General features: G+C 52.4%; 2 protein-coding genes across 3 annotated transcripts; one reads left to right on the forward strand and one right to left on the reverse strand.

The window, feature by feature from the left end:
* Positions 1 to 833: 833 nt before the first annotated feature.
* Positions 834 to 6,010, reverse strand: SRPRA (SRP receptor subunit alpha). Its single transcript, XM_032868869.1, has 14 exons — positions 5,774 to 6,010; positions 5,071 to 5,154; positions 4,636 to 4,799; positions 4,294 to 4,454; positions 3,869 to 4,028; positions 3,584 to 3,737; positions 3,268 to 3,359; positions 3,047 to 3,165; positions 2,828 to 2,914; positions 2,340 to 2,512; positions 2,025 to 2,238; positions 1,457 to 1,620; positions 1,270 to 1,368; positions 834 to 1,109 (listed from the first exon to the last, which is right to left on the reverse strand). Exons 1-14 carry the CDS (start codon positions 5,888 to 5,890, stop codon positions 981 to 983), a joined length of 1,917 nt encoding a protein of 638 aa, XP_032724760.1. The 5' UTR covers positions 5,891 to 6,010; the 3' UTR covers positions 834 to 980.
* A 233-nt stretch (positions 6,011 to 6,243) lies between these two features.
* On the forward strand, positions 6,244 to 15,067 carry FOXRED1 (FAD dependent oxidoreductase domain containing 1). 2 transcript variants are annotated; one of them, XM_032868871.1, is made up of 11 exons: positions 6,244 to 6,374; positions 8,289 to 8,509; positions 10,520 to 10,630; positions 10,893 to 11,011; positions 12,112 to 12,206; positions 12,474 to 12,575; positions 12,922 to 12,998; positions 13,165 to 13,325; positions 13,457 to 13,586; positions 14,253 to 14,357; positions 14,546 to 15,067. In XM_032868871.1, exons 1-11 carry the CDS (start codon positions 6,290 to 6,292, stop codon positions 14,798 to 14,800), a joined length of 1,461 nt encoding a protein of 486 aa, XP_032724762.1. In that variant the 5' UTR covers positions 6,244 to 6,289; the 3' UTR covers positions 14,801 to 15,067. The 2 variants fall into 2 exon arrangements, with proteins under 2 accessions (XP_032724762.1, XP_032724763.1); XM_032868872.1 differs by having other exon boundaries at positions 6,317 to 6,374; positions 8,246 to 8,509.
* Positions 15,068 to 16,569: the final 1,502 nt, after the last annotated feature.

Raw genomic sequence — 16,569 nt, forward strand, 5'->3', positions numbered from 1 at the left:
GGGATCTTAGTTTTGAATCCTGTATAAAATAACTCCGAGACATAAAAGGCAATTTACTTATGAAATTTATTTTCTTATATAAATTATGTATTTCTCTGGGCAGACAGCCTTCACCTTATTGCACTAATAGCACATCTGTAATACCAAGCTACAGGACAAGTCTTAACAAGAGGTTTGTATTCTTCAACGTAGCACTTGTCTACCAGGCACTGTAGAGAGGATGAGGAAGAAAAGCCAGGATCCGCTCAGGTGAAGAGTGGGGTGGGGGAGAGGGGCAACTTGTATACCCTTCTGACAGTTGGTTCTCTCCCAGGAAGGGGAACATGCAAAGCTTACATCTGGATTCTGGGAGCAGGGAAGAGTTGGAAGGCTGAGAAGCCCAATGCAACACTGCAGCTCAGCTCCCTTTATTTTTGAGGGAAGCAGGAACTCCTTTCGTTCATTTTGTAACAAATCACTCTGGCCTAGCTGATGCCTTGAGGAAACAGTGGGGATGGGGTCATCATCAGAATTAGCAGCAATTAAGAACAGGCCATACACTGCCACAGTGTGGTGGGTACCATCGGCCCCAGGGACCCGAAAGCTATGTATCCAAGGCAGAACCCAGAGCTGGCCCCAGAAGTCTCTCGACTGCTCCTTGTGCTCAGACATCCCTGTGACTGTGTCAGTTAGCAAAGCTCTGGTGTTGGGTCTTCCAACCGTTGCTCAAAGCTGTAATGAGACTGAGTGGGTAGGCAGAGTGAAGGGAATGCCTGAGTAGGTGGGAAGGGCCGTCAGGGAAGGGAGCGATGGGCAGTGGACTATAACATGATTAGGCCCTCCCTGCAGGTGGAGGCTGGGCTGCCAGCCCCTAGGGCTCCCATCACTCTGCCTCTGTACTACACTGAAGAGAAGTCGCTCACAGACTCTAAAGCACATTCTTGTTATAGGAAGAGGGGCTTTGGGGGGAAGCAGTGATTTGGTTTGGGGCAGGAGACATATTAAGCCTTCATGAGGGCAGCCACCACAGCCTTGGCATTGAGACTGCGTAGGTCACAGTAGGTCTGGCCAGTGCCCACAAAGACGATGGGTTTGCTTGTGATGTAGGTCATAGAAATAGCAGCTCCCACCTGAAGTGGAGAAAGGGGACACACAATCACCTCAAGGCCACTTTTTCCTATCCCTTCTGTAACAGGAAGCTTTGGAGGCAACAGCATATCCTTAGAGCATCAGCTCCCCGTGAAGGACACCCCTCCCCATCTTGCCGTCCCGTACCATCCATATAGTTACCTTGTCATCAATGGTATCAAATTTGGTAAGGACAATGCCATCAATGAGCCGAGGTGTTTGAGCCATAGAATGGTCAGCCAAGGCTCTGTTGAACTTGACCTTGTAAGGGAGAAACAAGGGGTAAGTACAAGAAGCACCCAGCAGGCCAAAGCTGAGGCTGGGAGAAGGACTAGACCCTAGCCCTCACCAGCTGGTCCACAGCCTCATTGCCTACTAAGGCCTCCCCCACAAACAGCACCAAGTCAGGCGTGTTGACAGTAATGAGCTTAGCCAGGGCAGTCATCAGAGGGGCGTTGTCCTGCATGCGGCCAGCTGTGTCCACCAGCACCACATCAAAGCCTTGGTTACGTGCTAGAGAGAAAAAAAGTGGTCAACTCAAAACTTCTAGGCTGTCCTGCTCATCCTACCTTTCTCTCAAGAAGTGGTAACCTGGCTATATTAAAAGTGTAGATGTTTGCTTTCTTGGGCTCCAGATCTGGTCATAAGGTATTGTGAGCAAAAACCTATTCTGTGCTTGGCCATCAGAAACATTCAAGGAAATATATGGCAACAGGATAAAGGAAACCAAATAGAGGCTTCCTTGGGTGGAAGAGATTAGTTTTGCCCACAGTTAGCTACTCCATATAGCAAGTTCACTGCCCTGACTTGCTGCTGAGCAATAAGTTGGTAGGAGGGGATCCCAGACCCTCTGCGGATCACAAGGGAAGCCCATGAAAGGGGCCCACAGCAGCCCCCCACCCTCCTGTGTACCATACCAAAGGCAATCGCTTCCATGGCGATGCCCGCAGCATCCTTGCCGTAGCCCTTTTCAAACAACTGCACCATAGTGCGGCCACCATGCTTCTCCGGGGGGTGCAGGGCACTCAGGCGCCGGGTGTGTGTGCGCAGCTGCTCCACAGCCCCGGCACGAAATGTGTCACAGGCAGCAATGAGGACACTGAAGCCATTCTCTAACAGCCAGAAGGAAATCTGGGCAAAAGCAGCAAAGAAATCAGTGCCCTAGAACCAGAGTCACTAAGACCTGGAGTGTGAAGAAAGGATGTCTGAGACGGGTGGGGGGCTGTACTGACCTTGGCAAGATTAGTAGACTTCCCCACTCCATTAACGCCACAGAAGGTGACAACATAAGGGCGCTGATGACGCTGGGCATCCATAATATCCCGGAGCATGTCTACACGACGCTGTGGCTGCAGAATCTGCACCAGGGACTCTTGGAGGGCTTGCTTTACTGTGGACGTCACCGCTAGAAGGGGGTGGTGGGTCTGTGAAACCCAAGGAATGTACTCGCGGGAACCCCCTGCACCCCAAGAAACTGAGATCTGGAGAACCCAAGGCTGTTGTCCCAGGAATCCGCACCACATGTCACAGCATTCCAAGCACTGTACGAGTGTTAACTCCTTTAGTTCTCAGAACTCTTCAGGTCTAAGTTACGCAACAGACACTTAGGGGGGAAGGAGTTTGCCACAAGCCACACACCTAGTATGAATGGAGGTCAACGCGCTGAACTGGCTGGTGCACACAATGCCTTGAGCGCTTCCTGGTTTAGAGAGATACTTACTGCTGAATGTCCCCATCACCTTCCCTTCCAGCTTGTTGGCCACAGATTCACAGAGCTGGACTGCAATGTCTGCTGCCACATTCTTAGCTAGAGAGACAGGGACAGACGTGTGAGTGCCAAGTCAACAGTAAACAACCCTATGGTACAGAAGAGAACTTGGGGTGGTTCCCCTCTCCACCACCTGTCCCATAACCATGAGTCCCCGTTCTCAGAACTTACCAATGAGATGATCACGCATCTTATCCAGCACGGACTCCATGTCTTCACGACTCAAGCTCTTGGACCCCACAAGGCCCTTCAGCATCCCAAACATGCCACCCAGAGTTCCCTTGGTAGCACTGTAGGCACAGATTATAGATACATATGACGCCAGGGGGCAGGAGTCAAGCCTCATCTGTCCTGGAGCCACCCGTAGCACCCACCTCCTGAAATTCCCCTACCTGGGTTTGGTGGTGTTTTGAGCGGCCACTTCATCATCTGAGCTGCTGCAGTCCAGATCCTGAAGCTGCCCCCCAGGCCCAGTCCCTCGAATCTGGAGGGTAGAGGGAAAGGAACAAGATGGGATCAGGAACACTGAGGGCTGAGGGAAAAGAAGCCTGGGATTTACCATGTCCCCATTCCTCCATCTCTGATTTGGAAAACTCTAGATGGGACCCATCCCTTCATTCATAGAAACCAAAGGTACTGCCCTCCCTAGTCTCTACCTTCTCCCTAACTTCTTATTAATGGTAACCCACACTGGCCCATGCCTCTTACCAAGCTGATGTCCTCAGGTGGGGCATCCTCAGGGGCTCCGTTGGTGGTGGGAGTGCTATAATCCAGGATTTCCTTGTTAGCACAGCCACCCAGCGCCCACACGCGGGGTGCTTTTTTGCCCTTCTCCTTTGGAGCATCGGATTTCATGGACTTGCTGTAAAGGGTTACGCACAAAGGGTTACGGTGAAGTAGGAGAGGGATCATCCACCCAAGAGCCAGAGACGAGCTCCCCTGCCCCCAACATAGCTAGGTAACAGTATTTATGATGAAATTTAGAATGCTGACCTGGACTTCTCCAGACCTCTCCCATGCTTCTGAATGAACTCCTCTCGCTTCCTGCGTATTAGCTCTTCTTTGGAAAGTTTGACCCCATTCTCAGGCCCCACTGCGAGACCTGACTTTTCGGCAGGAACTGCTTTGCTGGTAGCCAAAGGGCCATCAGAACCTGTTAGGAGAAAACTCACTGGAGAAAAACGACCAAATTCCAACAAATGGGAGATAGTCTTCCAAACCCCAATTACTATTACCCAAATTATTAAGAGGAAACTAGGAGCAAACATCTTGGGGATGACAAGGACTGGGGATGACAGTGTGATGGGCACTGAGCAAGGGAGACAAGCGATGACAAAGGGAAAGACGGGGAACAACTTCAGTCCTTACTGCCATGTTAACTTTTCATGCCCCTGTATGTCCAAGGAGCTCAAACTCACTCTCCTTCTTGGCCCCCTTTTTTTTGCTGTTCTTTGCTTTTTCCTTGGGCTTTTCACCCCGTGTCTCAATCATGGACCTCACAGGTTTCTTGGCTTTTTCAGAATCTTCAAATTTCTTCATGGTAGTGGGAGCACGGATCTTACTGCTCTCCTCTGCTTCACTAGAGAGAAGAGAGTGATCAAAGTCCAGAAAAAGGACCCTCACACCAAGAGGTCAATTAGAACTGGGCAACAAATTCAAGAGTGTGTTTCAATGCTATTTACTACCCTTGAACCACCCTCAGGAAAGAAGGGAGCTCATCAGGTCATGAAAATCAATTCTGCAGAGGGGTGGCCTCTCACCGAAGGAGCCGCAGGAAGTCATTTTGGAAATCAAAAGTGCCATTCAATAGACTTAAAGCACTTCGCTGCTGGATCTCTGTACGATATTTGTCCCGAAACAGCCGGTGCACATCATCTATCAATTTGTCTACATACGTCAGTGTTAGGATCTTCTGAAAACCAACCTGTTCAGGGAGAGAAACAGAGCCAACAGATCTGCTTAAAAGCCAACTCAACGCAGGCCTCCTGAGACTGGCTCAGTGGCCTGGCAGGTTTCCCTGACCTGAGGGGCAGCCAAGCTCCCTGACTGAGCTCAGGAACGTCTTCCCTTTCCCTCTCCGCCTTCTGTCTTCTCAGTTACTTCATCATATACACTGGGTACAATTAATTAGGGTTCTCAGTAATTAGGATTATGCTGAAAATGTAAATACTGTCCCTCTTAAATACCCGACTTACCACAAACACCAGCTCAAACTGGTTGTCCAGTTTATACTTCAGTGTGAGTGCCTCATGGGTGAAGGAGTTGTTACCTCCCCTTTCCTGGGGAAAAAAAGGGGAGGGTGTATGTCTCAAGTTCCGACTACCCAGAAAACCCAGACTTGGACCCTAGGAGGATTACCTTTGGGGAAAAAAAACAGACCCTTCCCCCAAAGTCAGACCTGTTCCCAGGGCAAGAGGCTGTTGGGACCTTGCTCTCTAGCATCCCATCAGGCAGAGAAGGAGGTACCAAGTTTGGGGGAAGAGGAAAAGAGGTTAGTGGGAAGGCAAGAAGGGACTTAATGATACAATCTGATTTACTAGCAGCTGTACACTATTTACAGTTTTTAATTTTTCCATTATCACACCCAGCCTTCGAAACAGAAAAGCAAGCTGCGGGGCGGGGTGTGTGTGTGGGGGGGGGTGTAAATGGAAGGAACTATGGGAAATCTCAAAAAGCGCCGCAATTCGGCTAGAGTCCCAGAAACGGAGGGGAGGGGGGCGTCGCAAAGTTGCGGGATGGTCCGATGGGGGCGGAAGAAAGAAGCGGAGTACTGGCAACGAGTGAGCGGCCAGTCCGGGATAGCCGGGGAAAGGTGGGAGGGAGGTGTGAGATCAGTTGAAGGGGCTATGGACCGGGTCAGTGGGCCGAGCCGAGTTCTGATCCCGCGGGGAGCGATACCTGCAGCAGCACAGAACGAATCAACGCATTAACGGGCCCGGTGCATGAGTCGCTCACTCCCTGGAAGCACCAGAGCACAAGCCCGCCCTTGGAGAAAATGGTGAAGAAGTCGAGCATGGCGGCAGCGGGAGAGGAGCCGGGGCCGGCACCGGGAACTCAGGCCGCGATCGCCGCCGCTTCCTGCTGCGCCAAGCGCGGGACACGTCACACCAGCGGCCCCGGAAACCGGCTCAGCCGCACTTCCGCTCAGAGGCGTCGCGTTCTCTCTCCGCCTCCGCTCGAGGGCGCGCAGCACTGTCGTAGACACCGTACTCGCCAATGGCGGGTGGGGGCGGGCCTGGGCGGGGTTATCGGAGACGGCAGCCTATAGTGCTTAGGGGCGGGGCCCGAAAGGGCCGCTGGCCAATGGGCGCGCTCGTCTGAACGGCCTTCGGCGTGGGGCAGTGACCCGGGGGTAGGTGCGGCGTAGGGAGGAGGGGCGGTCCGAGTCTCAAAGGTGCCGCGCGTAAAGTGGCCATGCTGCGAAGGTCGTTGCAGTTAGCCTTGGCGCGGGACGTCTTGGGCCGGGGGCTAGGCACACACAGAGGAGGCTCCACTCTGGGTAAAGTTGAGGGCAGCGGAGGGTATCGTGGTTCTTGGGTAGCCCCAGTCTCCAGCTTTGTGACCTTCAAAACTCGGGACCCGGGCCACGATGTAAAGACAGTCGGTCGGCTGGGAGAAAGGGGTAAGCTTGCTAGCCGGATCTTTTAAAGCCTGAGCAGATACATGGATCCCAAGGATGCCCTTCTCAGGTGACAAATCGTTCTAAGCCTCAAATTACCACCAGAATAGCAGAGAGCCAGGCTGACTGACTGGTTGCGCAGATAGATGTGCAGCTAGCCTGCAGATGCTGTGCTTAGTATGTGGCTGTTAAGGAGGAAAGAAGGGAAAGAGGATAGAGCATATGTCCCATGGAGGTGGCTGGAGTGTACCTGGAAAGGGAAGACTTCCACATACCGGTTCGAGACTGGATAGAACCCAACTCGGACAAATGCTCTGCACTGGTAGTGGGAACAGAGATCAGCCTTGAAGGATACTGTTTACTGATTCAAGGACGGTGTGTGTTCCAAGTTCTGGAGAACCGAGCAAACGTTAGGAGAAGTCTTGGTTTGGTGCAAGGAACTAGCAAAAGCCATGTAGATGGAGCGTTTGTGTAGCAATAGGAAATGTAGTGTGGACAAGGAAGGTAAGCGCAGATCAAGGAGATACTTGAACATTGCTGAGCAGAGTTTAGACTTTGTATTGGAGTCTGTGAAAAGACGTGGAGATTTGCGAGTTACAAATCTTGTGAAGGACAAAAGGATTCATTTATTCAAGGCACTTACACGATGTGCCAGGTTCAGTGCTAGGCTGGAGATATATTGCTGAAGAAAGCAGGCATGGTATAGTATGAAACAATCACAAATAAATTCAAAATTGCGAATGTCTTGCATGAGGTAATGTGACAGCGTGACCGGAGATTTTGATAGTATATGGGGTCAGGAAAGCCTTTCCTGAGAAGATAACTAAACTGAAAAGGAAAGGAAGCAAGGTGTTAACGGCAAAGAAGTGGACAGAGTTTCAAAACAGAAGAACCCCTGTGTAGGTTCCCCATGATGGGAAGAAATAAAGCACCACCAAGGTGTGGAAGGGGCTGGAGTGGGAGAGTAGGGAGAGAACAAGGAAAACAGGAGTCAGACTGTTCAGTGGCTTTTCGGCCGTGTTGAAGATTTTGGACTTCTATTTTTGGAGTAATGAAAAGCCACTGGAAGGTTTTAAGCAAGACAGTATGTGATTAAATTAGTGCTTGGGAAATATTCTAGCTATGATGCAGAAGAATTGAGTAGGCAAGAGGGGAATTAGTGGAAACAATTAGGAGGCTTTTCATTAATCTAGGCGAGAGCTTATGGTGGTTTGGTCTAGGGTGGGGTAGCAGAGATGGGAAAAGAGACAGGACATATTGGGGAGATATTTAGGAGGCAAAGCCATCAGGACTTGACAATAGATAGGACATGAATGTAGCTTTGCTAGTGGTGATGGATGTCCAGGATAAGATGCCACTCAGAGTATCATGCTTCAGAGGGCACTGCAGCTTGGGGTGTGTCAGGACCTATGGGTCCAGGAGTCTGGAACATCCAAGAGGAGAGGACAGTGCAGTTGAACACAGGAGCCTGGGGCTCAGAGGAAAGAGCAGTGTGCACAGGCGCTGGACATGCATAAGTCACCTGGCCTAGGGAGAGAGGACAGAGTGTGCATTTTAAGAAGTTGAATCTCGCATTGCTGGGCATGATGCATGAGAAGGCAGAGAGCCGAATGCATACAGACTATATAGTGAACCTACAGATACTGCTGGGTGTGAGCTGACCTTATGGAAGGCATGGCCATGGGGACAGCCAGCTCAGTGACCCGTTAGCCACCTTTTCCTGCGCCGAGCCTCCAACCCCTTACCACCAGGAAAGAGAATGAATGGCCTTCTCACCATAACTGCGTCCCACAGACTGGAATGGAAAGATGTCCGAGATTAAGAAGAAGATCCAGTCATTCCTTCCCGGAGGAGCCTGGACTCAACTCCACGACACCAGCTACCTGCCCCCCGAACACTCGGATGTGGTGATTGTGGGGGGTGGGGTGATGGGCCTGTCCGTGGCCTACTGGCTGAAGAGGCTGGAGAAGCCACGAGGTGCCATTCGGGTGCTGGTGGTGGAACGGGACCACACGGTGAGGTCTGGGGGAGGGCGGCGGCATGAGTGGGGCACGGACTTGTTGTATTAAGGGGCAAGGGGGGCTGAGGGGAGGAAAGACTTCAGTCTTCAGAGGTCCAAGGTCCCAAAGGACTATACTTTGGTTCTTGTTGAGAAATCGTCCCAGTGATTCCTCCCTCAAATTAGAGACTTTGGTAGTAAGGTTTTTGCTTTTAAAAGCAAATTTTACATGGATGGAACTAGAGGGTATTATGCTGAGTGAAATAAGTCAATCAGAGAAAGACAATTATCACATGATCTCTTTGATATGAGGAATTTGAGAGGCAGGATGGAGGGTTATTGGAGGGGTAGGGAATGAAAAAATGAAACAAGTTGGAATCAAGAGGGAGACACACCATAAGAGAATCTTAATCTCACAAAACAAACTGAAGGTTTTCGGGGGGAGGTTGGGTTATGGACACTGGGGAGGTATGTGCTACGGTGAGTGCTGTGAATTATGTAAGCCTGATTATTCACAGACCTGTAACCCTGGGGCAAATAATACATTATATGTTAGTAAAAATTATAAAAATAAAAATAAAATTCAGGTTCCAATTCATTAAAAAAAAAGAAGAAGAAAAAGCAAATTTTAAAACAGGGGATCTTCTGGGTGCCCACAGGTCTGACTAAGGGAGACTGTATTCCAGCTATAACGAATACAAACAGCCATCTCATCTCTCCTAGGTTCTATTACTTCCTTCTTTTTTTTTTTTAAGATTTTATTTATTTATTTATTTATTTGACAGAGAGAGAGAGAGAGAGAGAGGGCTCACAAGTAGGCAGAGAGGCAGGCAAAAAGAGGGGGAAGCAGGCTCCCCGCCGAGCGATGTGGGGCTCGATCCCAGGACCCTGAGACCATAACCTGAGCTGAAGGTGGAGGCTTAACCCACTGAGCCACCTAGACACCCCAAGGTTCTATTAGTTCTGAGGCTTTGCACAGTTGTTCTATTTTATTTTCTAAGATTTTATTCATTTATTTGAGAGAGGGAGACAGGACAAGGGCGGGGAGGGGCAGTAGGAGAGGGAGAAGGGAGAAACAGACTCCCCACAGAGCTGGGAGACCAATGTGGGGTCGGTCCCAGGACCCTGGGTCATGACCTGAGCTGAAGGCAGTTGCCTAACCAACTGAGCCACCCAGGCACCCCTCGTTGTTCCTGTTTTAGCCACAGCCAGTTAACCACAAATCTTGCTAGTTCAGTCATATTCTTCTATTTTCCAATAGGCAGATGAAATGCTAATCTCCTGCCCTTGGACTTCCAGGCCATTCCCATTTTGTGCCACGGTGCCCAGCCCTTTTATGTGACCAACTCTATCTGCTCTGCACGTCTGCTAAGAAGAAGTTTATTTATTTATTTATTTTTACTTTTAATTTTTTATTAACATATAATGTATTATTAGCCCCAGGGGTACAGGTCTGTAAATCGCCACGTTTACACACTTCACAGCACTCACCATAGCACATACCCTCCCCAATGTCCATAACCCCACCGCCCTCTCCCGACCCCCTACCCACAGGCAAGCCTCAGTTTGTTTTGTGAGACTAAGATTCTCTTATGGTTTGTCTTCCTCCCGACCCCATCTTGTTTCATTTTTTCCTGCAAAGACGGACTTTAATAACTATTGTCCTCTTTGGGTGCTGGTTGCCTTGCGTACGGGTGTATCTACCTCAGCTTCTCTTAGATTATAACCTTACAATAGAATCTTTATTGGGCACCTGGGGGCCTCAATCGGTTGAGCATCTGCCTTCGGCTCAGGTCATGATCTCGGGGTCTGGGATCAAGCCCTGAGTCGGGCTCCCTGCTCAGCAGGGAGTCTGCTGCTCCCTCTTGCTCTCCTCTCTCCAATAAATAAATAAAATCATTTAAAAAAAAAAACATTATAAACTTGCCAGTAGGACTCCCCTCGACTTGTAGGTGCTTCTGTTGCAGGATTCTGCCTACGTGTGACAGGATACTGGCCTCCCTCAGTGACTTTGCTCTTTCCACAGTATTCCCAGGCCTCCACCGTGCTGTCTGTGGGCGGGATTCGGCAACAGTTCTCGGTGCCTGAGAACATCCAGCTCTCCCTCTTTTCAATTGATTTTCTGCGGAACATCAATGTACGTGCAAAGACATCCGGGGGTTGGGGTCGTGACCAGTCCTTTAGCCCAGAGAGAGGAGCCGCCCAGCTGGCCAGGGGAATCAGGGAGCACAAGCAGTTCGGGCAAGTAGGAGTTGGAATCTCTAGTTCTGTCCCCAGTGGGGTACCCAGAGGAGAAGGGCTTCTCTAAGTCTCAGGAGCTGTTGGTGAGGAAGCCAGGAGAGCCCTCCTTCCTTTCTTTAAATCAGCTCCTCCTAAAGAGTTTTTTTCTTTGCATATAGGAGTACCTAGCTGTGGTTGACGACCCTCCCCTGGACATCCAGTTCAACCCCTCAGGTTATCTCTTGCTGGCTTCAGAAAAGGGGGCCGCAGTCCTGGAGAGCAACGTGCGGGTGCAGAGGTGGGTGCCTGGCCTGGCCACCAGCTGCTCCTCAGCTGCGTACCTGGCACAGCTCCGACACCGAGTCAGGATATGGGGCGAGCGAGTTGTCAAGACAGGTCCCGACCATGTGGAAGCTCAGTCTGTCGGGTAACACATACGACACCTCTGGTACCCCGGGCTGTCACACAGATGTGGACGGCACGCTGCTGCGGTGGTTCCTAAATTTGCCACATCCTAAGAACCACCTGGAACATCCCACATCTGATAAGCCAGAACCTCTAGGAAGGGACCCAGGAACCTGCACACTTTTCCCAGAAGGGCCAGACGATCAACGTGTTAGGCTTTTGGAGTCCTGTTGTCTCTGTGGCTGTCACTGAACTCTGCATTTGAAACAAAAGCAGCCATAGGCAAAACATGGACAAAAATTGGAACAAACGAGTGTGGCTCACATACAAAAATGCAGGCGGCCAGCCGATGTGGGCAGCCCCTGGCCTGAGTGTCTCCTGGTCGGTCAAGAGTGTGTATGTTTAACAAGTAGACTTACAGGTCTCCCGAGGGACATGAGGTAATGTCCCAGATGCAGCATTTACTCATGTAGCCACCCCAAACATCCCCATTTTACATGTGAGTAAACTGAGGCAAACAGTGCCAGTCAGTGGTGGCATTGGGATTCGAACTAGGCAGCCTGGCTTGCGAGTGTGTTCTTTTAGGATCTGAGATGCTCTCTTTGGGGGACAGTGTCCCATAGGAGATCGTTGTGCAGGTGGACTGGACTGTACTAGAAAGTGGACAGGAAGGCCATTCCAGGCAGAAGGGGAGGGAACCAAGGGACCTGCTCTGTGGTGAAAGGCCACAGAATAGTTAGGGGATGGCAGGGGTTTTAGGGTGGCCAAGGGATACCAGGTTGTAGGAAGGGAAAGCGGGGTCAGGTGTCGAAGAGCCATGACTAGGAGGCTTGGTCTTGACACACTCAGCAAGAAGGAAAACTTGGGGGGTTTGGGGCAAAGAAGTGACCCAAATGAGGCAGGATCCCTACTTGTGGAGTTGGGGTCCCTGCTTCTCCCGCTCTGCACATCGCCCCTCTCACACACATGCACACGGCCGTGCATTTCTCTCAGGCAGGAAGGAGCCAAGGTCTGCCTGATGTCTCCTGAGCAGCTGCGGAACAAATTTCCCTGGATAAACCCAGAGGGCGTGGCGTTGGCGTCCTATGGTGAGGCCTGCTTGCAGAGGGGCTCGGGTCAAGGGGAGCCTCAGGTCGGGAGTCTCAGCTACATCGAGAAGCAGTGCTTCCCCCTGGCCAGCAGTCTCCCCGCCAGGCCATGCTAGCTCTCTGTCCTTCCACAGGATTTGCCTCTGGTGCCCTTGGGCAACTGACTTTCCCTGGCTTAGGAGCCCTAAAGAGGAGTCAGGGGCGTGGGCAATCCAGTAGGAGAGAAGGGTCCGAATCCTGTCTCCTGAGTCCTCTTGCTCATCACAGGGATGGAGCATGAAGGTTGGTTTGACCCCTGGTCTCTGCTCCAGGGGCTTCGGCGAAAGGTCCAGTCCATGGGGGTCCTCTTCTGCCAGGGAGAGGTGACACGTGAGTCTGAGATCCCATGCGTCTTACCTGGGTCAGCCAGGGCGCAGGCGTGGACGGGGTCTTACCTTCACTCACGGGCTAAGGAAGAGTTGGGGGGAAGGGGGGGTTCTTCCTGAGGGCTGGTCCTGGCTATCCTGACTCGGTCCTAACTCAGCTTCTCTGCTTGACTTACGATGTGCTTGAAGGTCTCAGCACGCTCCTGTCTTGTGTGCGGCCAAGTTCATTCTATTTACCCCATCTCTGTGGGGGAAAGCCCTGGCCTTCCAGCTTGCTTTCCTCCTGAAGCCCATGGAATCCCAATCTCGTCTTCTTCAGGCTTCAGTTCTTTTTTTTCTTTTTCCTGCAGGTTTTGTCTCTTCGTCTAGCCACGCAGAGACCCCAAGTGGGGAAGAGGTGACTTTGAAAAGGGTCCATGAAGTTCACGTAAGTTCCCAGCCTGTGCATCTCCCTTACCAAAGTGGGGGGATGAGAAAGGTAACAACTGTGGTCTGGATCATCTTCTGCCCACTTCTCGTCTGGGTAAACTGAGGCCCATGGTGCCTAGTGTGTGGGCCAGGCCCTCCCTCCCCTCCCGCTCTGCTGCCTGCAGGTGAAGATAGACCACAGCCTGGAGTACCAGCCTGTGGAGTGTGCCATCGTGATCAATGCGGCAGGGGCTTGGTCCGGCCAGATCGCGGAGCTGGCTGGTGTCGGGAAGGGACCACCTGGCACCCTGCAGGGCACCAAGCTACCTGTGGAGCCGCGGAAAAGGTGACGCCCCTTGGGGCAGCTGAGGAGGTTGGTGAGAGAGGGACAGAAGCAGTGTTTAAGAGTTTGTTAAATGCAGTGGGAAGGAGGGGGGCTGCTCTTCCCACCATCTCCTAACCCACTGGTCATGGCAGGTATGTGTACTTGTGGAACTGTCCCCAGGGGCCAGGCCTGGAGACTCCGTTCGTCATAGATGCCAGTGGAGCCTATTTCCGCCGGGAAGGATTAGGCAACAACTATCTGGGCGGCTGTAGCCCCACTGAGGTAAGCTAAGCAGGGCTGGAGTGCTGGGTGGGAGATGTAGGCCGACTGCTGTTAAAGAATCAAGCTTTGGGGCACCTGGGTGGCTCAGTCAGTTAAGCCTCTGCCTTCAGCTCCCGTCATGATCCCAGGGTCGTGAGATCGAGCCCCACACTGGCCTAGGGAGCCTGCTTCTCCCTCTCCCCATGCTCGTTCTTTCTGTCTCTCAAATAAATAATAAATAAAATCTTTTTAAAAAAAGAAGGGGCGCCTGGGTGGCTCAGTCATTGAGTGTCTGCCTTTGGCTCAGGTCACGATCCCAGGGTTCTGGGATCGAGCGGAGCCCCACATCAGGCTCCCTGCTCAGTGGGAAGCCTGCTTCTCCTTCTCCCACTCCCCCTGCTTGTGTTCCCTCTCTCGCTGTCTCTCTGTCAGATGAATAAATAAAATCTTTTAAAAGGAGAGAGAGAGAAAAGAAAAGAAAAGAAAAGAGAGAGTGTGAGTGAGTGAGTCAGGCTCTTTGGAGGGCCCAGCGGTGTTACTAATGCTCCAGCCCCTCTGGTTTTGAACTGGGATCTTTCCTCCCTGTTCCCTACCTACTGAGGGGATTGAGTAAAGGGAGGTCGGTGAGGTCTGGGTCCGCCCTTGTGTCCCAGGCTGTATAAGCCACGTCCCCACCTCTCGCCACAGGAGGAGGAACCGGACCCAGAGAACCTGGAAGTGGACCACGAGTTCTTCCAGGACAAGGTGTGGCCCCCTTTGGCCCAGAGGGTCCCGGCCTTTGAGTCTCTGAAGGTAACTAGGAGGCAGATGAGCCTGGAGCACCACAGTCCCCTTGGAAAGCCTGTCCGCTGCCACACGCCCCCCACCTCACCTGCTAAGGACTGGTGGTCTGGGGACCCATCCCACCGAGCCCTGAGCGGGAGTGAGGGCGGTGTGTGTTGGCACCTTCTTGGGAACCCCCACGTCCTGTCCGCCCGCAGGTTCGGAGTGCCTGGGCTGGCTATTACGACTACAACACCTTCGACCAGAACGGCGTGGTGGGTCCCCACCCTCTCGTCGTCAACATGTACTTTGCCACGGGCTTCAGTGGCCATGGGCTCCAGCAGGCCCCTGCTGTGGGGCGAGCTGTGGCAGAGATGGTGCTGCACGGCAACTTCCAGACGATCAACCTGAGCCCCTTCCTCTTCAACCGCTTTCACTTGGGAGAGAAGGTCCACGAGCACAACATCATCTGAGCCCATAAGCTCTTTGCTGGCCCAGCTGCCCCGTGCGCCACCCTTGGCTCATGTTCACCTCCTCCTCGCTGTGACTTCCTCCCCAGCCTCAAGCCAAGCTCTCCTCCACCCTCCTCTCCCCGCACTCTGCTCATCCTGTCCCACGGGGCTGGGCGGGCAGGTGGGCACACTGGAGGCTCTGGGAGGCACGTGCCTGAGGCCCAGGCCAACAAAATGATGGGATGAGACCCAGAACTGATCTCTGGCCCGGGCCAAGGCCACCCAACGAGGTAGATGGACAGAGCACCTGCGTGTGGGCCCCTGCACTGGCTTCTTCCTGGCACTGACCCGGAAACATGGCCTCTGCCTCTCTGGGCAGGCACGAGCCCAGGCAGGGAGCAGCACAGGGCAGCCTGGCCCGGGCTTAGTGATTGTTTACCCTATTCATCAATCAATAAATGCGATTCCTCTTTCCACCTGGGCTTCTGTCCCTTCTTTCACCTCCCAGCACTTGCTTGCCTTTGATACCAGACTGGGAGAAGCCCTGCCTTCTCCCAGGAACGTTCTTAAGTCCTGTGTGTAGGCAACTTGTTTGCAAAGGAATGTCATCTCTTGCTGAGTCCCTGCAGGGGTTCGGTTGTAGAGGGAAGGGAAGGTTTCGTGTGTTCACTGTATTCAGTTCCAGCTCTGGGCCTGGCCCAGGGCTACATGTTAGGGACATGCCAGCAGGCACATACCTGTAGGTCCTCACTGGAGAGTTCTTCCCTCTGCCCTGCCCCTCAGCCCACATCCGATGTAGTGTCGTCTCCGTAGTGCCGGGAATAAGCCCAGGTCGCGGAACCCCATCTCACCCGGTGTTTCTCCATGAAGCTTCCCAGGGAAGTTGACCTCTGGACTGAACCTATAAGACGAGAGCAGTTTAACAAAGTGAATGCACTGAGGGGAAGCCCGGGGAGTGAGAGCGAGGACGGGCTGATTCCAGGCTTCAGGAAAACCATAGATAAATGCCCAGGACCAAGGGTTAGTAAGATTCAAGGGGCAAGAAGGGATTTGTCCAGGCGAGATCATGGAGGGAGGGAAGGGAGGTAGAGTAAGAAGCGGGGCAGGGCCAGGAGCCAAAGAGCCATGCTGTGGAGCTTGGGGTGGATTCTATGGGCTTTCGATAGAGAAGCACGTGCTCCAACGTTCCTTTTAGAAAAGTCATCCGGACTGCCTTGTGTAGAATAGGCTATGATGTCAAAGCCAGGGGGGTGGGCAGATGGGAGGCTGTCGCTGCAGTCCCCAGGGCAGAGACGAAGGGACCTGCTCTGTCCTGGCAAGAAGCATGTGTATCGCAGAAGGGACAGTGGTCACAGGAAACGGGGTCAAATAAGACTCGGGTTTTTGGCTTGGGAAGCTAGATGTATGTCTTACCTTTCACGGAGGTGAGGACATCGGGGAGGAGCAGGGTGAGAGACAAGATAAATGGTACAGTCTGGGACATGTCGAGTCGAGGGTACGCCCAGGACTTCAGGTAGAACTGTCTAGCTGGGAGTTGAATGTACTGTTGGGCACCCAGGATGACCTAGGCTGTAGAGAGATGGACACCACGGAAGAGAATGGCATCCCTCCCCACAAGGGGAGAAGAGTAGGGGACCAAGGGGGAAGCGGGGGGACCCCAATGTCATTTGTAGAGCTGAACCAAAGGAGAGGAAGCTAAAGAGATGGCCAGAGAAACAAGAGAAGAGCCAGGAGCATGAGGTGTCACAGGAACCACGGAGTGGTCCACGATATTCATGCATGCTGCGGGC

This window comes from Lontra canadensis, unplaced genomic scaffold (genome assembly GCF_010015895.1).
Source record: "Lontra canadensis isolate GAN:19392208 unplaced genomic scaffold, GSC_riverotter_1.0 scaffold36, whole genome shotgun sequence".
NCBI classification, from domain to species: domain Eukaryota; kingdom Metazoa; phylum Chordata; class Mammalia; order Carnivora; family Mustelidae; genus Lontra; species Lontra canadensis.

Excerpts from the sequence above, each read along its gene's own strand:
- FOXRED1 (XM_032868871.1), top strand. The coding sequence starts at position 6,290 with ATGCTGCGAAGGTCGTTGCAGTTAGCCTTGGCGCGGGACGTCTTGGGC. Across the intron at positions 11,012-12,111 it reads AGCAACGTGCGGGTGCAGAG|GCAGGAAGGAGCCAAGGTCT; the intron begins GTGGGTGCCTGG and ends CATTTCTCTCAG. Across the intron at positions 12,576-12,921 it reads CTGCCAGGGAGAGGTGACAC|GTTTTGTCTCTTCGTCTAGC; the intron begins GTGAGTCTGAGA and ends TTTTTCCTGCAG.
- SRPRA (XM_032868869.1), bottom strand. The coding sequence starts at position 5,890 with ATGCTCGACTTCTTCACCATTTTCTCCAAGGGCGGGCTTGTGCTCTGG. Across the intron at positions 4,800-5,070 it reads AGTTTGAGCTGGTGTTTGTG|GTTGGTTTTCAGAAGATCCT; the intron begins GTAAGTCGGGTA and ends CTCCCTGAACAG. Across the intron at positions 2,513-2,827 it reads GGTGATGGGGACATTCAGCA|CGGTGACGTCCACAGTAAAG; the intron begins GTAAGTATCTCT and ends ACCCCCTTCTAG.